Source organism: Suncus etruscus, chromosome 12 (assembly GCF_024139225.1).
Source record: "Suncus etruscus isolate mSunEtr1 chromosome 12, mSunEtr1.pri.cur, whole genome shotgun sequence".
Lineage (NCBI taxonomy): Eukaryota > Metazoa > Chordata > Mammalia > Eulipotyphla > Soricidae > Suncus > Suncus etruscus.
Window position 1 is genome coordinate 39624225 of NC_064859.1, and position 17845 is coordinate 39642069.

The 17845-nt window shown below is 40.6% G+C and overlaps 2 protein-coding genes across 2 annotated transcripts in view; one reads left to right on the plus strand and one right to left on the minus strand.

Moving 5' to 3' along the window:
• Positions 1-724: 724 nt before the first annotated feature.
• On the minus strand, positions 725-2775 carry LOC126024390 (prolyl-tRNA synthetase associated domain-containing protein 1). The gene is made up of 2 exons (XM_049784799.1): positions 2628-2775; positions 725-1150 (listed from the first exon to the last, which is right to left on the minus strand). The coding sequence occupies exons 1-2, from the start codon at positions 2709-2711 to the stop codon at positions 725-727; spliced, it is 510 nt and encodes a 169-aa protein (XP_049640756.1). The 5' UTR covers positions 2712-2775.
• A 900-nt stretch (positions 2776-3675) lies between these two features.
• The window catches only part of MTIF2 (mitochondrial translational initiation factor 2), a 29298-nt gene continuing 15128 nt past the window's right edge, over positions 3676-17845 (plus strand). Inside the window, exons 1-8 of the mRNA XM_049784778.1 lie at positions 3676-3753; positions 4088-4253; positions 6246-6468; positions 7223-7334; positions 11520-11691; positions 13273-13433; positions 14976-15152; positions 16691-16830. Coding sequence (XP_049640735.1) covers positions 6253-6468; positions 7223-7334; positions 11520-11691; positions 13273-13433; positions 14976-15152; positions 16691-16830 — 978 coding nt within the window. The 5' untranslated portion in view covers positions 3676-3753; positions 4088-4253; positions 6246-6252. The remainder of the gene's footprint in view (positions 3754-4087; positions 4254-6245; positions 6469-7222; positions 7335-11519; positions 11692-13272; positions 13434-14975; positions 15153-16690; positions 16831-17845) is intronic.

A 17845-nucleotide genomic window follows, 5' to 3' on the forward strand; every position in this document is an offset into this window, starting at 1 on the left:
AAGATAATAATTATTAATAACTTAATGTATTCAATATTCCTTCATTTTTTGTTCCTAGACTAACAAGTATAATTTTATACATGCTATTTTTTTGCAACTTTTTTCATATATAATGACCACCCTAAAGATGGTCGATTCATTTTTAATTTTAATGTTAACTTATTTTGAATTATTTAAGGTTTTCATGTAATGAATAACTTTTGAGAAGTTACTGAATGCAATGTGTTTGAACTGACTAGAGTTACTATCTTCATTTTTAAAAAGATCGTTGGGGTGGGGATGTGGGTCAATTGGAGAGCATGTATCTAACATATTGGATGCTCTGGGTTCTACCCCCAGTATTGAAAAATGTGCAAACTTTTGAATTTAAGATCACATTTCTCCTAAGATGATTTTGGTAGTCATCAATCCTAGGTGCTAAGTATTCTTAATCCTTTTAAATGCTATTTGTAAATTATAAACAGAAAGAACAACATTCAGAAATAAATTTATTCTAAACATTTGTTAAGTTAGCTGTTTATTTATTGGAGGTATCTCCAAGTGTACTCAGAAGATCTGGGTATTAGGGTTAGGTTTGGGTGTTGGGTGGGGAGAATCTCCAAGACTGAGTGGGTGGGAGCATTGAAAACCAATATACATGTCACAGATCAAATTCAAGTCCATGTGCATGCAAGTCATGTGCTCTGACCACTAAACCATCTCCTGAACCCTAAATTAGGTGTTCTTAATCAAACTTTATTATTATTGGATCATGTCCTGTATCCTTAACAAATGTGAGAAAGTCTTCGGGGCTCAAACCCATAGTTGCATCATTAGTCATTGGATGAAAATAAACCTTCTCATATCCTCCTTCCATGAAAGCAGAATCCAGAACAAATTTCACATCTCCATGGTCACAGAAGAGTGCCAAGGGTGTGACACAGCCTTGGCGAACTTGAAGTTTTTCAAGCATGGCTAATTCATCAGCAAATCGCAGATTTCCACTCCCAACACCTAACTGTTTGGCAAGATCATTTAAATTAATTTGTCTATCATGAAGAACTGTCACCAACCAATAGCTTTTTTTCTTTTTGTCTTTAAGAAATAAGTTCTTACTATGTGCTCCTTTCAAATGTTGGATATGAGGCATCATTTCTTCAACTGTAAAAACCTGTAAAACATGACAATTTAAGAGTAAATATGGTAAATATGCACAGCGATAGGGCATTTGCTTTGAATGCTGCTGACCTGAGACAGACCTGGGTTGATCCTCAGCATCCCATATGGTCTCCTAAGCCTATCAGGAGTAATTTCTGAGCCCAGAGCCAGGAGTAACCCTCGAGCACCACTGGGTGTGGCCCCAAAACAAGAGTAAATATGTATGCATTGCACACTTACAGTGCTATCATTGTTGCTGGGTTAAAGGAGGTGAGGTTTGGGGCCGGAGAGATACACAGTGGTAGGGCGTTTGCCTTGCACGCAACCAACCGAGGATGGATCCTGGTTTGAATACCATATGGTCCCCCAGCCTACCAGGAGTGATTTCTGAGCGCAGAGCCAGGAATAACCCTTGAGCGCCGCTGGGTGACACAAAAACTAAAAAAAAAAAAAAAAAAAAATGATAAGTTTAAGGGCAATCAGCATCTTAGATTTCACTGTAATAAACCCCACCTACAGTCAATTACCAAGAGATAAACACTTCCCATCTCAGTTATTCCTTGGGACATCAAGCAGGCTTTCATGCCAAATACCATATTTCTTTTTTTTTTTTTTTTTTTTGGTTTTTGGGCCACACCCTGTGACGCTCAGGGGTTACTCCTGGCTATGCGCTCAGAAGTTGCTCCTGGCTTCTTGGGGGACCATATGGGAGCCGGGGGATCGAACCGCGGTCCGTCCTAGGCTAGCGCAGGCAAGGCAGGCACCTTACCTCCAGCGCCACCGCCCGGCCCCCCAAATACCATATTTCTATGTGTTAGCAAAAAGTGACTATATGTTAATGAGTTCAAAAAACGAAAGGATTCAGATGTTAAAATTTGTAAAGGTTATAAAGATCCTTTTTTTTTTCTTTTTTTTCTTTTTTCTCCTGTGCAACACCGGGCTCTGCACTCAGAAATTACTCCTGGCAGCCTGGGGGGGAGGGGTTGAGGGTGTTTGAACCTGGATCGGTGGTGTGCAAGACAAAATCCCTACCTGCTGTGGTATCTCTCGGGCCCCAGAAAGACCTATTTATGTCTGACATCATCATACATACACATATCATTGTCCATACATATGTTTCTGTAACACATAGTACACGGAATTCCGTTTACGTTGCAGTTCAATCTTCACATAACTACATGACTCATGTGAAAATATAAACTTAGGAAACTGGATGTCCCGCTGTAAATGCATGAAGCCTGGTACATTTTTAGCCACTACGTGGACGATTTACTTCTCTGAACTTGAGCTGAAAAAGTTCTCAATGTTGCATAAGCTCTCCTGATGAAATCGTCACGAAAGGAGAGCATGCGTCCTCACCATCCCATCCATCCAAGACTTTGGATCCTTTCGTGGTCTGAGCTGCGAACTTCCTGAGCAAGCTCAAACCTTGGCCTCACTTGCAACAGAGCCCACCCGTTCGGCCCGAGTGCCCGGGCGGGAGCGCTCACCTCGGGGTGCTCCACCACCTCGGTGGGGATGGCCAGGGCGCTGAGCCGCTGCTCCAGCGCGGCTCGCAGCTCCGAGCTCGCCATTCGGCCGCGGGGACGCCGGCAAAGGAGCGGGCGGAGGGCTGGGCGGGGCCGGAAGCCGAGGAAGAGCCCCAAAACGCTACTGTTCCTGGCTGCAGAGGCCAAATGCCTTTCCCAGTTGTAGCTGGGTTTGTCTTGTTAAACTAGCCCGGGGTCCAGAGTGAGAGGACCCTGGTTAGGGCGCTTGCAATCGCTTGCGGCTGGCTCGGTTTGGGTCCTTGGCATGCCATATGGGCCTCAGTATACCACGGTGAGTGATCCTGGAGAGTAGAAAGGGGGAACCCCAGGAGACGCAACTTAACACGGATGTTGAAGAGCACAATTCAAATGAAGTTATTTGGGACCGGAGAGAGAGCACAGCGGTGGGGCGTTTGCCTTGCAAACAGCCAAATCAGGACCAACGGTGGTTCAAATCCCGGCATCCCATATGCTTCCTCCTAGTCTGCCACGAGTGATTTCTCAGCACAGAGCCAGGAGTAGCCCCTGAGCGCCGCTGGTTGTGACCCAAAAACCAAAAAAAAATTAAGTGATTTATCAACCATTGTACCCTTATAAAGACGCCCTAATTCTTTAGTATCGACTGCGGGGGCAGGTAGGGGAGACAGAACACCCCAAGGCTGGAGGCCCGATGGGCTGGGAAGGAACCAACAAGCCCTCCCGCCACCCGCCTTGCTGTAGCTCCGGCCCCGAGAAAGTTGCTCTTTTCCCCTTTTCGTATTTTGATCCTTAGAAACAAATCTCTAAGTTCACCTTAAGTGAAGGGAAATTAAGCTCCCTTCCCCTCAGGGGAATTATTGGACATCTATGACACCTAAGACATATGTCTGCTTATATATACTGTCCACACACACTTGACACATACTCAGCCCTGAGGTTGGAATTCCAACTTCCGGTCCGTGAAGACACGCTTCCGGCGAAACCGGAAGCTCGCTGGGGAGCTTTTTTGAGGGACGGACTCGCCTAAAGGCGGATCTTCTGGTCCGGATGGAGGATGAGCTCTTCTGGGTTCCCGGATCTTCAAGTCCCGGCCATAAGTAGCAGCTAAGTGAGTGGGGTCCCCAAACCGGGAAAGCCGGGTAGCATCTTTTAAGTGTCAGTGGCACAAGCCAGCAACATGATGCATTCGGAAGCTTTTCCACCATAACTCACCGCAGCCACGACCCACTGTTCCTCTTCCTTCCCTCTGCCCAGTCCACCGCCTGCTCTCCTGCTCTGCAGCATTGCACAAGGAGCCTTCCCTGTGTGCAAGGCTTAGACCTGCAGTGATTTCTATTTTTACTATTCAGATAAGTTCCAGAGTTTCCAATTTTTACTGATTTGGACATTTCCACCAGTGTAACTAGCTTTTACAGCCTCCTTTTTTTTTTTTTTTTTTTCAGATTCCGTGACAAGGATATTTTGCTGAGAAAGAATACCGAACTGAGAGAAACCCCAAGCAATAGAAACCTGCCCTTCACCTGTCAGTATGACATGGGAGAAGTTTTTTTGACCTCACGGCACTCGATTCTTTTTTTTACTGTAAAATGAGAAGGCGTGAAATAACAAGTAAGCTTCTGGACAGTTTGAACGTTGTTATGCCCATTGTATATTTCTAACAGCTTTCTCATTGTAGAGATGTGATTTGATCAACCTCCAGTTCAGGAAGGCCATTCTTTCCACTCCTATAATTTCTTATTGTGCCAATAGGGTTTTAGATTCAGTAAAAATGTTTTTTCTTTTGGTTTTGGTACTATGCTTAGGGTTTAACTTCTGCCTCTGTTCTCAGGAATCATCCTTGATGATGCTCAGGGGACCATAGGTGGTGCTGGGAATAAAATCCAGGTCGGCCTTATATCTACCTGTTATACCCTTCCCCCCAATATAATTTTTAAAGGAGTTTTCCTTCTGCTTTCTGAAATAGTCTTCATGTCTTGGTTCAGAGAAAAATATCTAAATAAAAACTTCAATATCTTAGTCTCGAATTGCTAATGTGCCTGAAAATCTACCCTGGGATATTTTGTAGACACTGAACTCTGACTTGGACTGGTTAATCTACGAATCACAAACATCAAGCACAATGTCTAGAATATGGTACTCTGAGAAAGAGTACTTTTTATTTTAGTTGCTTCCTTTGAAAACTGAAATGTAGGGGCCAGAACTGTGGCGCAAGTGGTAGGACATTTGCCTTGCACATGCTAACCTAGGACAGATCTTGGTTCGATCCCCCGGCGTCCCATAAGGTCCCCCAAGCCAGGAGCAATTTCTGAGCGCATAGCCAGGAGTAACCCCTGACCGTCACTGGGTGTGGCAAAAAAAAAAAAAAACTGAAATGCAAAGGAAATAGAAGACTGTAGAAGGAAAAAATTACACTGAATTCTGACTCTGCTGTTTAGCGCTGTTGTCTTTAAACAAACTTGTTTCATTCCAAAAAGAATATAAAAAGTACATTATTATATGTATTGGTTTTCTTCCTACTCTAAATCATTTAGTCATGTATGTGGAAGAGGGAAAGTTATTGAGTATTCTAAAACAATTTCAGTAAATGGAACATATGCAAAAGTTAGAAAATAAGATGGCAAGGTTCAGGAGATTACAAATGGGTCAAAATAAACAAAACTTGGGAGGTAGATAAGAGGTTGAGAGGTTAGCAGAGAGCTGAACTGAGTTCTTATACACAGCATATTTTGAAGTTATGAATTAAACTGGTGGTAATAGGAAACACCACTGGGAGGTATTTTGCAAAGAAGTGATGAATCATTTTCATTTTAAAAATATCAAGTAGTTCTGGGGCCGGGAAGGTGGCGCTAGAGGTAAGGTGTCTGCCTTGCAAGCGCTAGCATAGGACGAACAGCGGTTCGATCCCCCGGCGTCCCATATGGTCCCCCCAAGCCAGGGGCAATTTCTGAGCGCATAGCCAGGAGTAACCCCTGAGCATCAAACGGGTGTGGCCCAAAAAACAAAAACAAAAAAACAAAAAAAACAAAACAAAAAAAAATCAAGTAGTTCTGATTTGGTTAAGAACTGAATATTGGGGCCCGGAGAGATAGCACAGCGACGTTTGCCTTGCAAGCAGCCGATCCAGGACCAAAGGTGGTTGGTTCGAATCCCGGTGTCACATATGGTCCCCTGTGCCTGCCAGGAGCTATTTCTGAGCAGACAACCAGGAGTAATCCCTGAGCACCGCTGGGTGTGGCCCAAAAAAAAAAAAAAAAGAACAGAATATTGTGTTTCAAAAGTGGAAAAAGTATTTTATGTTTATTACTGTATTTTGTTTCTCATAGTACGAACATCAACTATCATAGTATGTAGACTGTAATTAATATAAAATCCAGTTTCTCTAAACTCTCAGGGAAGAAACCAGTTTTATTCATTTTCACTATTATAGCTAGTGCATATAGTAGATAAGCAATAAATATCTGCTTTTATTCATGGTTTATAAAGATCAGTTTTATTTATTGTTACTATTATAGCTCTTTGCATATAGTAGATTAAACAAATACCTGCTAACTTGGTTTCAATATTACTCAAAATATTATTTTAAATTACTTATTTTCCTAGGAGAAATATGAATCAGAAGTTACTGAAGTTGGAAAACTTGCTGCGACTTCACGTTGTTTGTAGGCAGCTGCATGGCTTGAGTCAAAGAACATTGGCACAACAGAGACATGTGTTTTCATCTCCTTATCCAGTGTGGACAGCTTGGCTATATGCCTCCCCTTGGCATACAAACACATTTATAAGAGTTCCTCTATCTCAATGTAGGCTTCTAGTAACAAAAAAGGTAGAATTACTTTACCTCTATTATTTGGTCTGAGTCATGAGTATATATTTATTTTGAGTAATTTTTCATTTATAGGACATGTCTATTTTGTTTTCATATTGTTTTGGGGGCCACACCCAGCAGTATTCAGATTATATTCAAATAGCAGCGCATGATGATTGCTTCTAATGGTGCTGAGAAACCAAACTCAGCTCCAGAATACAAGCCTTGAACTTCAAACCTTTGAGCAATATCTCTGGCCTCAGAATCTTTATCAAAAGCAGTGAATTGTGGCCGGCGAGGTGGCGCTAGAGGTAAGGTGTCTGCCTTGCAAGCGCTAGCCAAGGAAGGACCGTGGTTCGATCCCCCGGCGTCCCATATGGTCCCCCCAAGCCAGGGGCAATTTCTGAGCGCGTAGCCAGGAATAACCTCTGAGCATCAAATGGGTCTAGCCCGAAAAAACCAAAAAAAAAAAAAAAAAAGCAGTGAATTAAGGATGCAAAACTTCACATTTTAGTCTAAGGTTTAACTATTTACAAGAATATTAGTTGGAAGCTGGAAAGATAGTACAGTGGGTAGGGCATTTGCCTTGCACTGGTCTAATCCGGGCTCAATCATTAACAAAATCCAAGAGTGATCTTTAGACAAAAAGCCAGGAGTAAACCCTGAGTACCACTGGGTGTGGCCCAGAATCAAACAAACAAAACAAAAAATGTTAGTTGGTAGTAATAGAAACCATGTTTGTAATTGGTTTTTTCTTTTGAAATTTTTATAGGAAGAAAGATCACGAAAACCTCATTTATCTTCAACAAAATCTAAAAAGGTGGTGGAGGTATGGATTGGAATGACCATTGAGGAGCTGGCCAAGGCAATGGAAAAAGACATAGGTGAATCACATAATCTTTTTTCTTTTTGGGCCACACCTGGCAGTGCTTAGGGATTACTTCTGGCTCTATACATAGTACTTATTCCTGCTGGTGCACAGGGGACCATATGAGATGCCGGGCGTTGATCTCAGGTTCAACTGACACATGCCAGGCAAATGCCCTACATTGTACTGTTGTTCTAGCCCCCTGAGCCACATAATTTTGTAAGTAGGAGTATGAAAATATGAAATTCTTTACATTTTATTTGTAATGAGTAGAAGACATTTAAAAGGGAAAATTAAACAGGCAAGATTAAAAAACTATGGTCGGTGGGGGGATGTAGCTAGTGGTAGAGCATTTCCCTCTCACATATGATACTCTGAATTGAATTCCAGGCATAAGGAAAAATAAAGACATTTTTTAAAATATATGGCAAGAAAGATAGCTCAAAGGATTGAGTATATTTTCCCATACATGAGGCTCCACTTGGTTCCCTGAACACCACCCGAAGCAACCTCTGAGCACACATTTGGGCTACTTATTGCCCAAAGGCCCCATTCCTACAAAAAAGATTGCCATTTTAGTGATTTTACATTAGGTAATAAACTAGTTTAGTTTTCAAAGATTTTGCTTTTCAGAAAAGGAAATACAGGGCTAGAGAAATCATACAGTGGGTAGAGTAATTGCCTTGCACTTGGCTGACCCGAGTTTACTCCCCAGTATTCCAGATGATCTGCCAAGCACCACCAAAAGTAACTCACGAGTGCAGAGCCAGGAGTAACCCCTGAGGAAGACTAGGTATAGGCCCAAAACTAATAAACTAATATAGATAATATAGTATAGTAACTACTAATATACTAATATAACTATATAATATAAATTTATTATAATAAAATATCTTTATAATATAAAGTAAATAATTTATGAAACCAATGTTTCTTTTACAGAAATTTTGTAGAAAGTCCAGCATATTTTTTAAAGTTAATGTTCTTTTTTGTTTATTTTCCCACTATGTTTTCAGTTATTGCTTTCATGTTTTGATGACAGGTACTATACATAACCAGTGAAGTACTAGCTGCAGGTTGCATACCCTAGTGTAATATTTGTGCCCACTTTGGTTGTAGCAATTGCCAGTGGTTACACACTTGTACTGCTCACAGACTTTTAGTTGTGGTTCCCACAAAGGTGCCATGTACCCTAATTAGTGTATTATAAATACACTTGGTTATGATGCACCAGAAATTACACGCCTTCATCTGGGACTGGGGGATCATAAATAACAGCATGACTAGTATTATACTTGACATTTCAGATGGCTCCAGGATTGAACTCATAACTATATGCATGAAAAAACCATACCTGGCAATGTTCAGTGGTACTCCTGTTACCAACATCTTTCTTCTACCCCAGAATGTTTTGGAATTATTTTTTCACTCATTTTTTTTTTTTGTGTGTGTGTAATGCTTTAGGGTTACAATGCTAGTGGCTCTTAAGAATTATTCCTTGTAGTGGTCAGGGCACTATATGTGATGCTGCTTTGGCAGTGTGCAAGGCAAGTGCCCTATCCACTGTATTATTACTTTTGCCCCCAAATAAATTTAATTTAAAAAAATTTAAGGGCCTGGAGTGATAAAACAATGGAAGGACACTTGCCTTGCATGTGGCCAACTCATATTCGATCCCCAGCATCCCATATGGTCCCCTAAGCACCACCAGGAGAATTGTCCTGAGTGTAGAGATAGGAGCAACTCCTGAGCACCCCTGGATGTGACCCAAAAAACAAAATTAAAAATAGGAGTAAAAAAGATTTTAAGCATCATTATCATACTATTAATGATAGGTTTTCATATGTACAAAGACCGACACCACACTCTCTAGTCTGTTCCCCCACCTCCTCAATCCTTCACCATGTAGTAAGTTCAAGTCTGTACCAGTGCTTCAGTTCTTTAGTCATTTGTCATTCCCCTTTTTTTTTGGTTGACCCTCAGTGGTTACTCTTGGCTATGTGCTCAGAAATCGCTCCTGGCTTGGGGGACTGTATGGGATGTTGGGGGATCGAACCACTGTCTGTCCTAGGCTAGCATGGGCAAGGGAGACGCCTTACTGCTTGCGCCACCACTCCGGCCCCAGTCCATTCCCTTCTTAATTTTTTTTTTATTCCCACATATGAGAGAAAATTTATTCTATATCTGTCTTTCTTCCTTCCGACTTACTTTACTCGGTGTGATAGGTCCATCCACAAAGCAGCAAATTGCATAATTTTGTCCTTTCTCGGAGCTGGAGAAATAGTGTAGCATGTAGGGCACTTGCTTTACATTTCCCAATTCAGGTTCAATCCTTGGCATCTCAGATGGTTTCTTTTTTGTTTTGTTTTGGTTTTTTTTTTTTTTTTTTTTTTTGGTTTTTGGTTTTTGGGTCACACCCAGCAGCGCTCAGAAATCGCTCCTGGCAGGATCGGGAGACCATATGGGATGCTGGGATTCGAACCACAGTCCTGCATGCAAGCCAAATGCCTTACCTCCACGGTATCTCTCTGGCCCTCAGCCAGGAAAAAGTCCTAGCAGGGCTCAGGGTACTATACGTAGTTTGCTAGGGATCAAATATGGGTTGACAGGCAAGTGCATTTCCCAGTGTACTACTGCTTCATCCCCTGTATTAAATAAAACGTTTTTCCCTTTCCCTCTAACTCATTTTACTTAGGAAAATACTCTCCATAGCTATTCATAAAGCAAATTTTATGGCTTCACTTTTCCTAACAGCGATGTTGTAAACATTCCATGGTATAGATCTATCATGGTTTCTTTATCCACTCATCCGTTGGTGTGCACTTGAGTTGTTTCTTATTCATTTTGATGTGTGCCAATCTCTGTTTTTTTTTTCATTTGTTTGTTTTTTATTTTTGTTTTTTGTTTTTGGATCATACCCGGCAGCACTCAGGGGTTACTCCTGGCTCTACTCTCAGAAATTGTCCCTGGCAGGCTCAGGGAACCTGTGATGCCAGGATTCGAACTACCATTCTTATACATGCAAGGCAAACACCCTACCTCCATGTTATCTCTCCGGCCCCAATCTCTGTGGTTTGAAATATCTCACAATCATTTTGATTTGCGTTTCCCTGATGATAAATGATGTAGAGCATTTTTTTCATGTGCCTTTTGGTCATTTGAATTTTATTTTGGAGGAAATTTAAGTAACAATAGTACTCCTACACCATGGATTACTTTTAGGAAAAATCAGGTCATGAAATTCGCTTATACACGGATGAAGATGGAGAATATTATGTTGAGCAAAATGTACTCCTACACCATGGATTACTTTTAGGAAAAATCAGGTCATGAAATTCGCTTATACATGGATGAAGATGGAGAATATTATGTTGAGCAAAATGAGTCAGGGGGAGAAAAGTAGAAAGATACCACTCATCTGTAGGATATTAAAAAAGAAAAAAAAAAGAAATAAAAGAAGATGGTATGGTAATAATACCCAAAGATAATAAGAAGGAAGGCCAGAAGGACCAGTCCATGATAGGAAGCTTGCCACAAATAGTGGAGAGTATAATTAGGGCAGAGAAGAAACTACTATGATGATGATAGTTGGAAACAATTACACGGACAAGACTGGGTGCTTAAAGGAGGTAAAGTGATATGCATGATACTCCTTCAGTAACAATACTGCAAACTACCATGTCTAAAAGGAAAAAAGGCAGAATGAGAGACAAAAAAAATGTCTGACATAGTGGCAGTCAGGAGAGAGGGCAGGGGTTGAGGATGAGAGGAAAACAGGGACTTTGGTTGTGGCAAATATGCACTGGTGAAGGGTGTTGGATATTGTATGACTAAAACTGAATCATGAACATCTTTGTAACTCAAAAAATTAATAAAATGTTTTAAAACAAACATGAAACAAGGTCTATATTGTAAACTGATAAAACGTTTCTGAGGCTGAAGGAAGCTAACAGTTTTGTGGAAAGGGGTTACAGGCCAAAAAACGTTTATGTGTTTCAGAAAATGCGCAACTATTCAAATACTTATATTGTTTAAAACTGCATCTTATTTTAAAAATTAATTTCTGTTCTGCTTGATTTGTTAACATTAGAGAAACAGGTCAGTTTCAGTTACTCTTAGCATTGGATAAATTGTTTGTACTTCTGTTAAAGAAGCTTACATTTTTAAATGTTAATTTAAATGTTTTTTTTATTTCTATCAGATTACATATATGAAGCTTTAATGAATACTACTATTGACATAGATTCACTAGAAGCAGATTCACATTTAGATGAAGTTTGGATCAAAGAAGTGATCAAGAAGGCAGGGATGAAATTAATTTGGAGCAAATTAAAACAAGACAGAGTCAGAGAAAATAAAGATGCTGTAAGAAGGTAAAATTCAATCATGTTTTTCTTTGTTGTATTATTGCAATGACTGGGAGGGTCTCATGTACTTAGTTAGAGGCCCACACACTTGGTTTTTGTGTTTGCTAGGGGTCACACCAAGTTTGCAGTGTCTGCGTGATCATCAGTGTCGCACTCTCAGTGGTGCTCACACGTGTGCTTTCTCGGCCATTGTGTTCACAATCTGGCTGCAGCATGCTAGATTGTACCTTTTATTGCAGGACAGTGGTCCTAAATATCAGCATTTGAATTACTGTACAGTACTCAATTGATATGGGTGGCACCAGGGATGGAATATTTTATGCTTGCAGGGCAGAGTCTTTGTTTTTTCTTGTTATTTTTGTTTGTTTGTTTTTATGCCATTTAATCATTCCCAGCTTCTTTCTCAGACTTACTGTTAATTCTAAATATATTTCAACATTACCAAAGTATTCTTGAAATGCAGCGTCTCTGATACAGTGCTCAGATAAGGACTGTGGTTCTCAAACTAATAGTTTGGGGTGGGGGGGACCAGGGTCACTTGAGCTGTGTTTGGGGGACCATTTGGTATCAGGAATAAATTTAGGATCTTGCACAACTAGTTATGTGGTCTACTACTTTGGCCATATCTCCAGCCCTCACACTATAGTTGTATTTAAGATTTTTTTTTTTTTTGGTTTTTCGGGCTACACCTGTTTGATGCTCAGGGGTTACTCCTGGCTAAGTGCTCAGAAATTGCCCCTGGCTTGGGGGACCATATGGGACGCCGGAGGATCGAACCGCGGTCCTTCCTTGGCTAGCGCTTGCAATGCAGACACCTTACCTCTAGCACCACCTCGCTGGCCCCAAGAATTTTTTTTTTGATTTTTGGACTGTACTTATGAATATTCAGGGCCTACTCCTGGCAGTCTTGGTGAGGGCATTGGAGTGCTGGTGATTTAACTCAGGCCTTCTGCATACAGAGCTTGTGCTCCAGCCTATTAAACTTTTCTTCTGAGCTCTTACACTTTTAATGAGGAATATTTGCTTTCAAAAACAATTTTTTTTTTGCAATTAAAGTGACATGTGAGCATAGATTAAACTTTTTCTCAAAGCACTTTAAAGATGGTTAGTATAGAACTTTAAGAGTTACGTCCCTTAGTTTTTATGAATGTTCATTTAAAAATTTTTTAATTTGAATCAGTTCAGTTTATGAAGACAGCAAAATTAATAAGTCATCATCATATATTTTGGCATGAATTAATATGCATAGCAATAGAAAATGTCTAATCAAATTTGAGGGGTTTTTTTTCGGGCGGAGGTTGGGGTCACACCCAGCAGCACTCAGGGGTTACTCCTGGCTCTACACTCAGAAATCACTCCTGGCAGGCTCAGGGAACCATATGGGATGCCGGGATTCAAACCACCATCCTTGTGCATGCAAGGCAAAAGCCCTTCCTCCATGCTATCTCTCTGGCCTCCAAAGTTGAGTTTTATTGTTAATAAATGGTAGCTCACAAAGACAACTATAAATCAATTCACTATGTATAAGATTGTATAAATATCAGTGTTTCTAACATTCAAAAATTGAAACTTTTCTGATTATTGCAGACCCCAGGCAGACCCAGCTTTATTAACCACAAGGTTCCCGGTTGTTACTATTATGGGCCATGTTGATCATGGGAAAACAACATTACTTGACAAACTTCGAAAAACTCAAGTGGCAGAAATGGAAGCTGGTGGCATTACTCAGCATATTGGTGCCTTTTTAGGTATGAACCGAAATGACCTTACAGTGTACTTGGGAACACCATATAACCGTTTCTTAAAACAGATGCCTTAGCAAAATTATTCAGAATAAAGGTGAAGGCAAATCCATTAAGCCTTTGATTTGATGGCTAAGAAAGGTTATTTGTATGTTCCAAAAGGTAAGATTATATTACCTTTTTTATTCTACCCCACTCTTAATTCAGTCTAATGAGTCTAGAATTCTTCAATGTGTTGTTGATATGTTATGAAAATGTCTTAGTGATAATTATATAAGTGTGCTATTATGTGTCTAGCACTATGGCAAGCACTTGATATGCATATTGTTTTTATCCAAACAACACCATGATGTGGATGTAAGTATTCTTACTTACAGATTAGAAGCTAATGCTTGTTTAGATTGCTAAAGGCAGAGAGAGCTACTAACTGACCAATCTGGCATTTAAATCCAGGTTGTTGGTCTCAGATCCTTAGCTGTTAACTATATCCTAAAGAGCATTTGTTGCGCACATCAATTATACAACTAAATTCTGTTAACATAGGGATGACAACTATACAATTATCCTCTTGAATAGATATCAATATATATTACTTTATAAAATATAGGTTATAAATGTATGTATTACTTGATGGAAATAGTAACCTAGAAATATGAAGAATTTTGGTTTTAAGATATCACTTGAAACAAAACCTCTAAATAGCTCACTAAGTGATGGTTGTCACTTTTCATGGTGAAATGCTCAATATTGTTCTAATTAACATTAATAAAAGGACTTTTTTTTTTTTTTTTGGTTTTTGTATCACACCCAGTTTTGCTTAGGGGTTACTCCTGGCTCCACACTCAGAAATTGCTCCTGGCAGGCTCGGGGGACCATATGGGACACTGGGATTTGAACCAATGACCTTCTGCTTGAAAGGCAAACACCTTGCCTCCATGCTATCTCTCCAGCCCCGGGACTAACTTCTTGATGTTTAGGGTTGAAAACAGTTCCTCGTAAATGTAAAGCAAATGGTCTACCATTGAGCTATATTCATAACATGCTTAAACAGTTTATTGGGGCTAGAGAGATTGTACAGTGGGTAAGGCACTTGCTTCTCTTGCAGCCTTCTTGCATTTGATCCCTGACACTGTATATGGTTCCCTGAGGCACCATTAGGAGTGATCCCAGGGCATAGAGTAAAGTGCTCAGGTATGCTCCCATTAGGAGTAAGTCCTGAGAGGGCCCGGAGAGATAGCAAAGCGGCGTTTGCCTTGCAAGCAGCTGATCCAGGACCAAAGGTGGTTGGTTCGAATCCTGGTGTCCCATATGGTCCCCCGTGCCTGCCAGGAGCTATTTCTGAGCAGACAGCCAGGAGTAACCCCTGAGCACTGCCGGGTGTGGCCCAAAAAAAAAAAAAAGTAAGTCCTGAGCACTGCCAGGTCTGGTCCCAAAAATAAAATTTACAAATGAAAATTTCACTTATATTTGGTAACATCACATATATTCCTCCACATTAAAGAAGTGTATATTTGAGGTTTTTTATGTTCTTGGATTTTTTCTTTTCAGTCTCTCTACCTTCTGGGGAAAAGATAACCTTTCTCGATACTCCAGGACATGCTGCTTTTTCAGCTATGAGAGCCAGAGGTGCTCAGGTCACAGACATTGTCATATTGGTTGTAGCTGCAGATGATGGGGTGATGAAGCAAACTATAGAGTCTATTCAGCATGCCAAAGATGCTCAAGGTACTGTGTGACTTACTTATGTATCAGGAAGGAAATTCTTTTTATGATATAAAACCCACTTTTCTGGGCCTAGGACATGTAGCTCATTTAATCTTTATCACAATCCCAGGCTTATTTTACAGACAGTGCTCAAAGACAGTTGGTTTCCCCATAAGCAAAACTATTAAGACTCAGTTCATAAGTATAGTACCTACCTTTGAGTTATCGGGCATTATGTTAGAATTTAAATCAGGCTGGAGAGTTAATACAGGAGGTACTTTTGTGCCTTGCATTTTCTAATCCCAGTCTGAATCCCAAACACCACATAATGTTACTCCAGACTCAAACAAGGGTCACTCCTAAGGCCACAGAGCCAGGAATAGCCTCAATTAGCATATTCACTGCTGAATGTGGCCCCAAAATCTAACCTATATAGCTCCTATAAAAGAATTTAATCATTTCTGTGGCCGGAGCTATAGCACAGTGGGCAGTATGTTTGCTTTGTGTGCTGCTGACCTGGGTTCAATTCCTGATATCCCATATGGTTCCCCCAAGCCTGCCAGCAGTGATTTCTGAGCACAGAGCAGAGCCAGGAGTAACCCCTGAGAGCTGCTGGGTGGTGGTAGTGGTGGTGATGGTGGTGATGGAGGAGGAAGGGGAAAAGGGGGAGCAGGGGAGAAGGAAGAGGGAGGTCTCAAATCACTCTTTTTGGTTTACTTTTGAGTTTGGGGTCACATTTGTCAATATTCAGGGACTAGTTGAAGTGTATGCTTTTCATGTGGGTGTCCCAGGTTCTCAGCACTGCATGTTTCCTGCATAGCATGCCAGGAATAGCCAAACACATCAGATACAGCCCCCAAACAAATAGACAAAACAAAAAAATAGATATATAATTCTGGGGTGATAGTATAGCCTATAGGATGATTTTCTTGCATACGGCCTACCCAGGTTCGATCCTCAGAATCCCATGTGGTCCCCTGAGCCTGCCAAGAGTAATTCCTGAGTGCAGAGTCAGAAGTAAACCCTGAGCACCGCCAGGTAATGCCCAAAATAAAGACAACAACAGCAACAAGATATGTGCTTCCTTTGAGTAAAGAGAAAGCTCTATGAGCTTTTTAGTTTTGGTTTGGTTTTGGTTTTAGCCTCTATCTGGCAACATTCAGAAGTTACTCCTGGTACTGTGCTCAGAAATGGCTCCGGGCAGACTCTGGGGACCATATGGGATGCCAGGGATCAAACCCAGTCTGTCTGGGTTGGCTACATGCAAGACAAATGCCCTGCCGCTGTGTTCTTGCTCCATCCCCAAGCTTGATTTCTTTTTCTTTTTTTAAGGGGACCATATCCAGTGGTGCTCAGGACTTACTGTTGGCTGTGTGTTCAGGGGTCACTTTGGCAGGCTCAGGGGGTTCATATAGGGTGCTAGGAATCAAACCTGGGTTGGATGCATGCAAGGCAGATAACCTATCCACTGTACTTACTCTGTCCTCAAGCTTGGTTTCGTTTATTGTGAATATTGACATTAAAGGAGTCATTGTTTTCATGTTTACTATCTCTTTTAGTTCCAATTGTTCTTGCCATAAACAAATGTGACAAACCTGAGGCTGATCCAGAAAAAATAAAAAAAGAACTGCTAGCTTATGACGTGGTTTGTGAGGATCATGGTGGTGAAGTTCAGGCAGTACATGTCTCTGCACTTACAGTAAGTCTGGGCCCCATTTGGAGGGAATACCATATAAAATTGTACACAGTGCTTTACTTCTCAATAACATTCTGTCATTCATAATTTTGGTGGTCTCAGACTCTGCTTTTCGTAAGTTCTGTGGTCTCATACTCTACTTATTAGGCACAGTCATGGTTATTCTTATTTGCAGATTAGAAAGTTGGTTTAAAAAGCAGTCATTAGATTTGAATTACATAGCTGTTCACTAGGAAACCAGTTCTAAACCTAATAATTCTCTTATGTGAAACTTAGAATGAGAGAATAAATGCTGAAAGATATAGGTAGTGTCATAGTAAGCCATAGAGTATATTAAACAGAAATAAAATATAATTGGTAAAAATTATTGTGCTTTTTATTTTGAAGAATTATTGAATAGGATATAGGACATTTCAGAGAGATTTAGGGGCCAGAGTGATAATACAGTGGATAGGGTGTTCACCTCACATGTGACTAACCTGGTTCAATCTCTGGCATCCTATATGATCCTCCAAACCTTCCAGGAATGATCCCTGAGTGCAGAGTCAGAAATAAGCCCTGAGTACCCCAAGTTTGGTCTAAAGCAAATAAAGAGAGATTTAAGCAAAAATTCAACTAATACAAAGATGGAAACTATGAATTCAGTGGTTATTGACTAAATGTTTCTTTGAGTTTTGATAAGTTTTATTTATGAGGAATTCCATGTTATTAATTTTATTAATCTTATTAATTATTAATTTTTGGGGGGTTGGGTCACACCCAGAAGCGCTCAGGGGTTACTCCTGGCTTCATGCTCAGAAATCACTCCTGGCAGACTCCGGGGACTATATGGGATGCCGGGATTCGAACCGATGACCTTCTTCATGAAAAGCAAATGCCTTACCTCCCTGCTATCTCTTAATCTTTAATTAATGATTATTAATCGTTAATGTTTTATTTAAAATTTTAGGGGTTGAGCCATGAGCAGGGCTTTTTGGAGGGGTGAATTTTTGGGTCACACCTGGCAGCACTCAGGGGT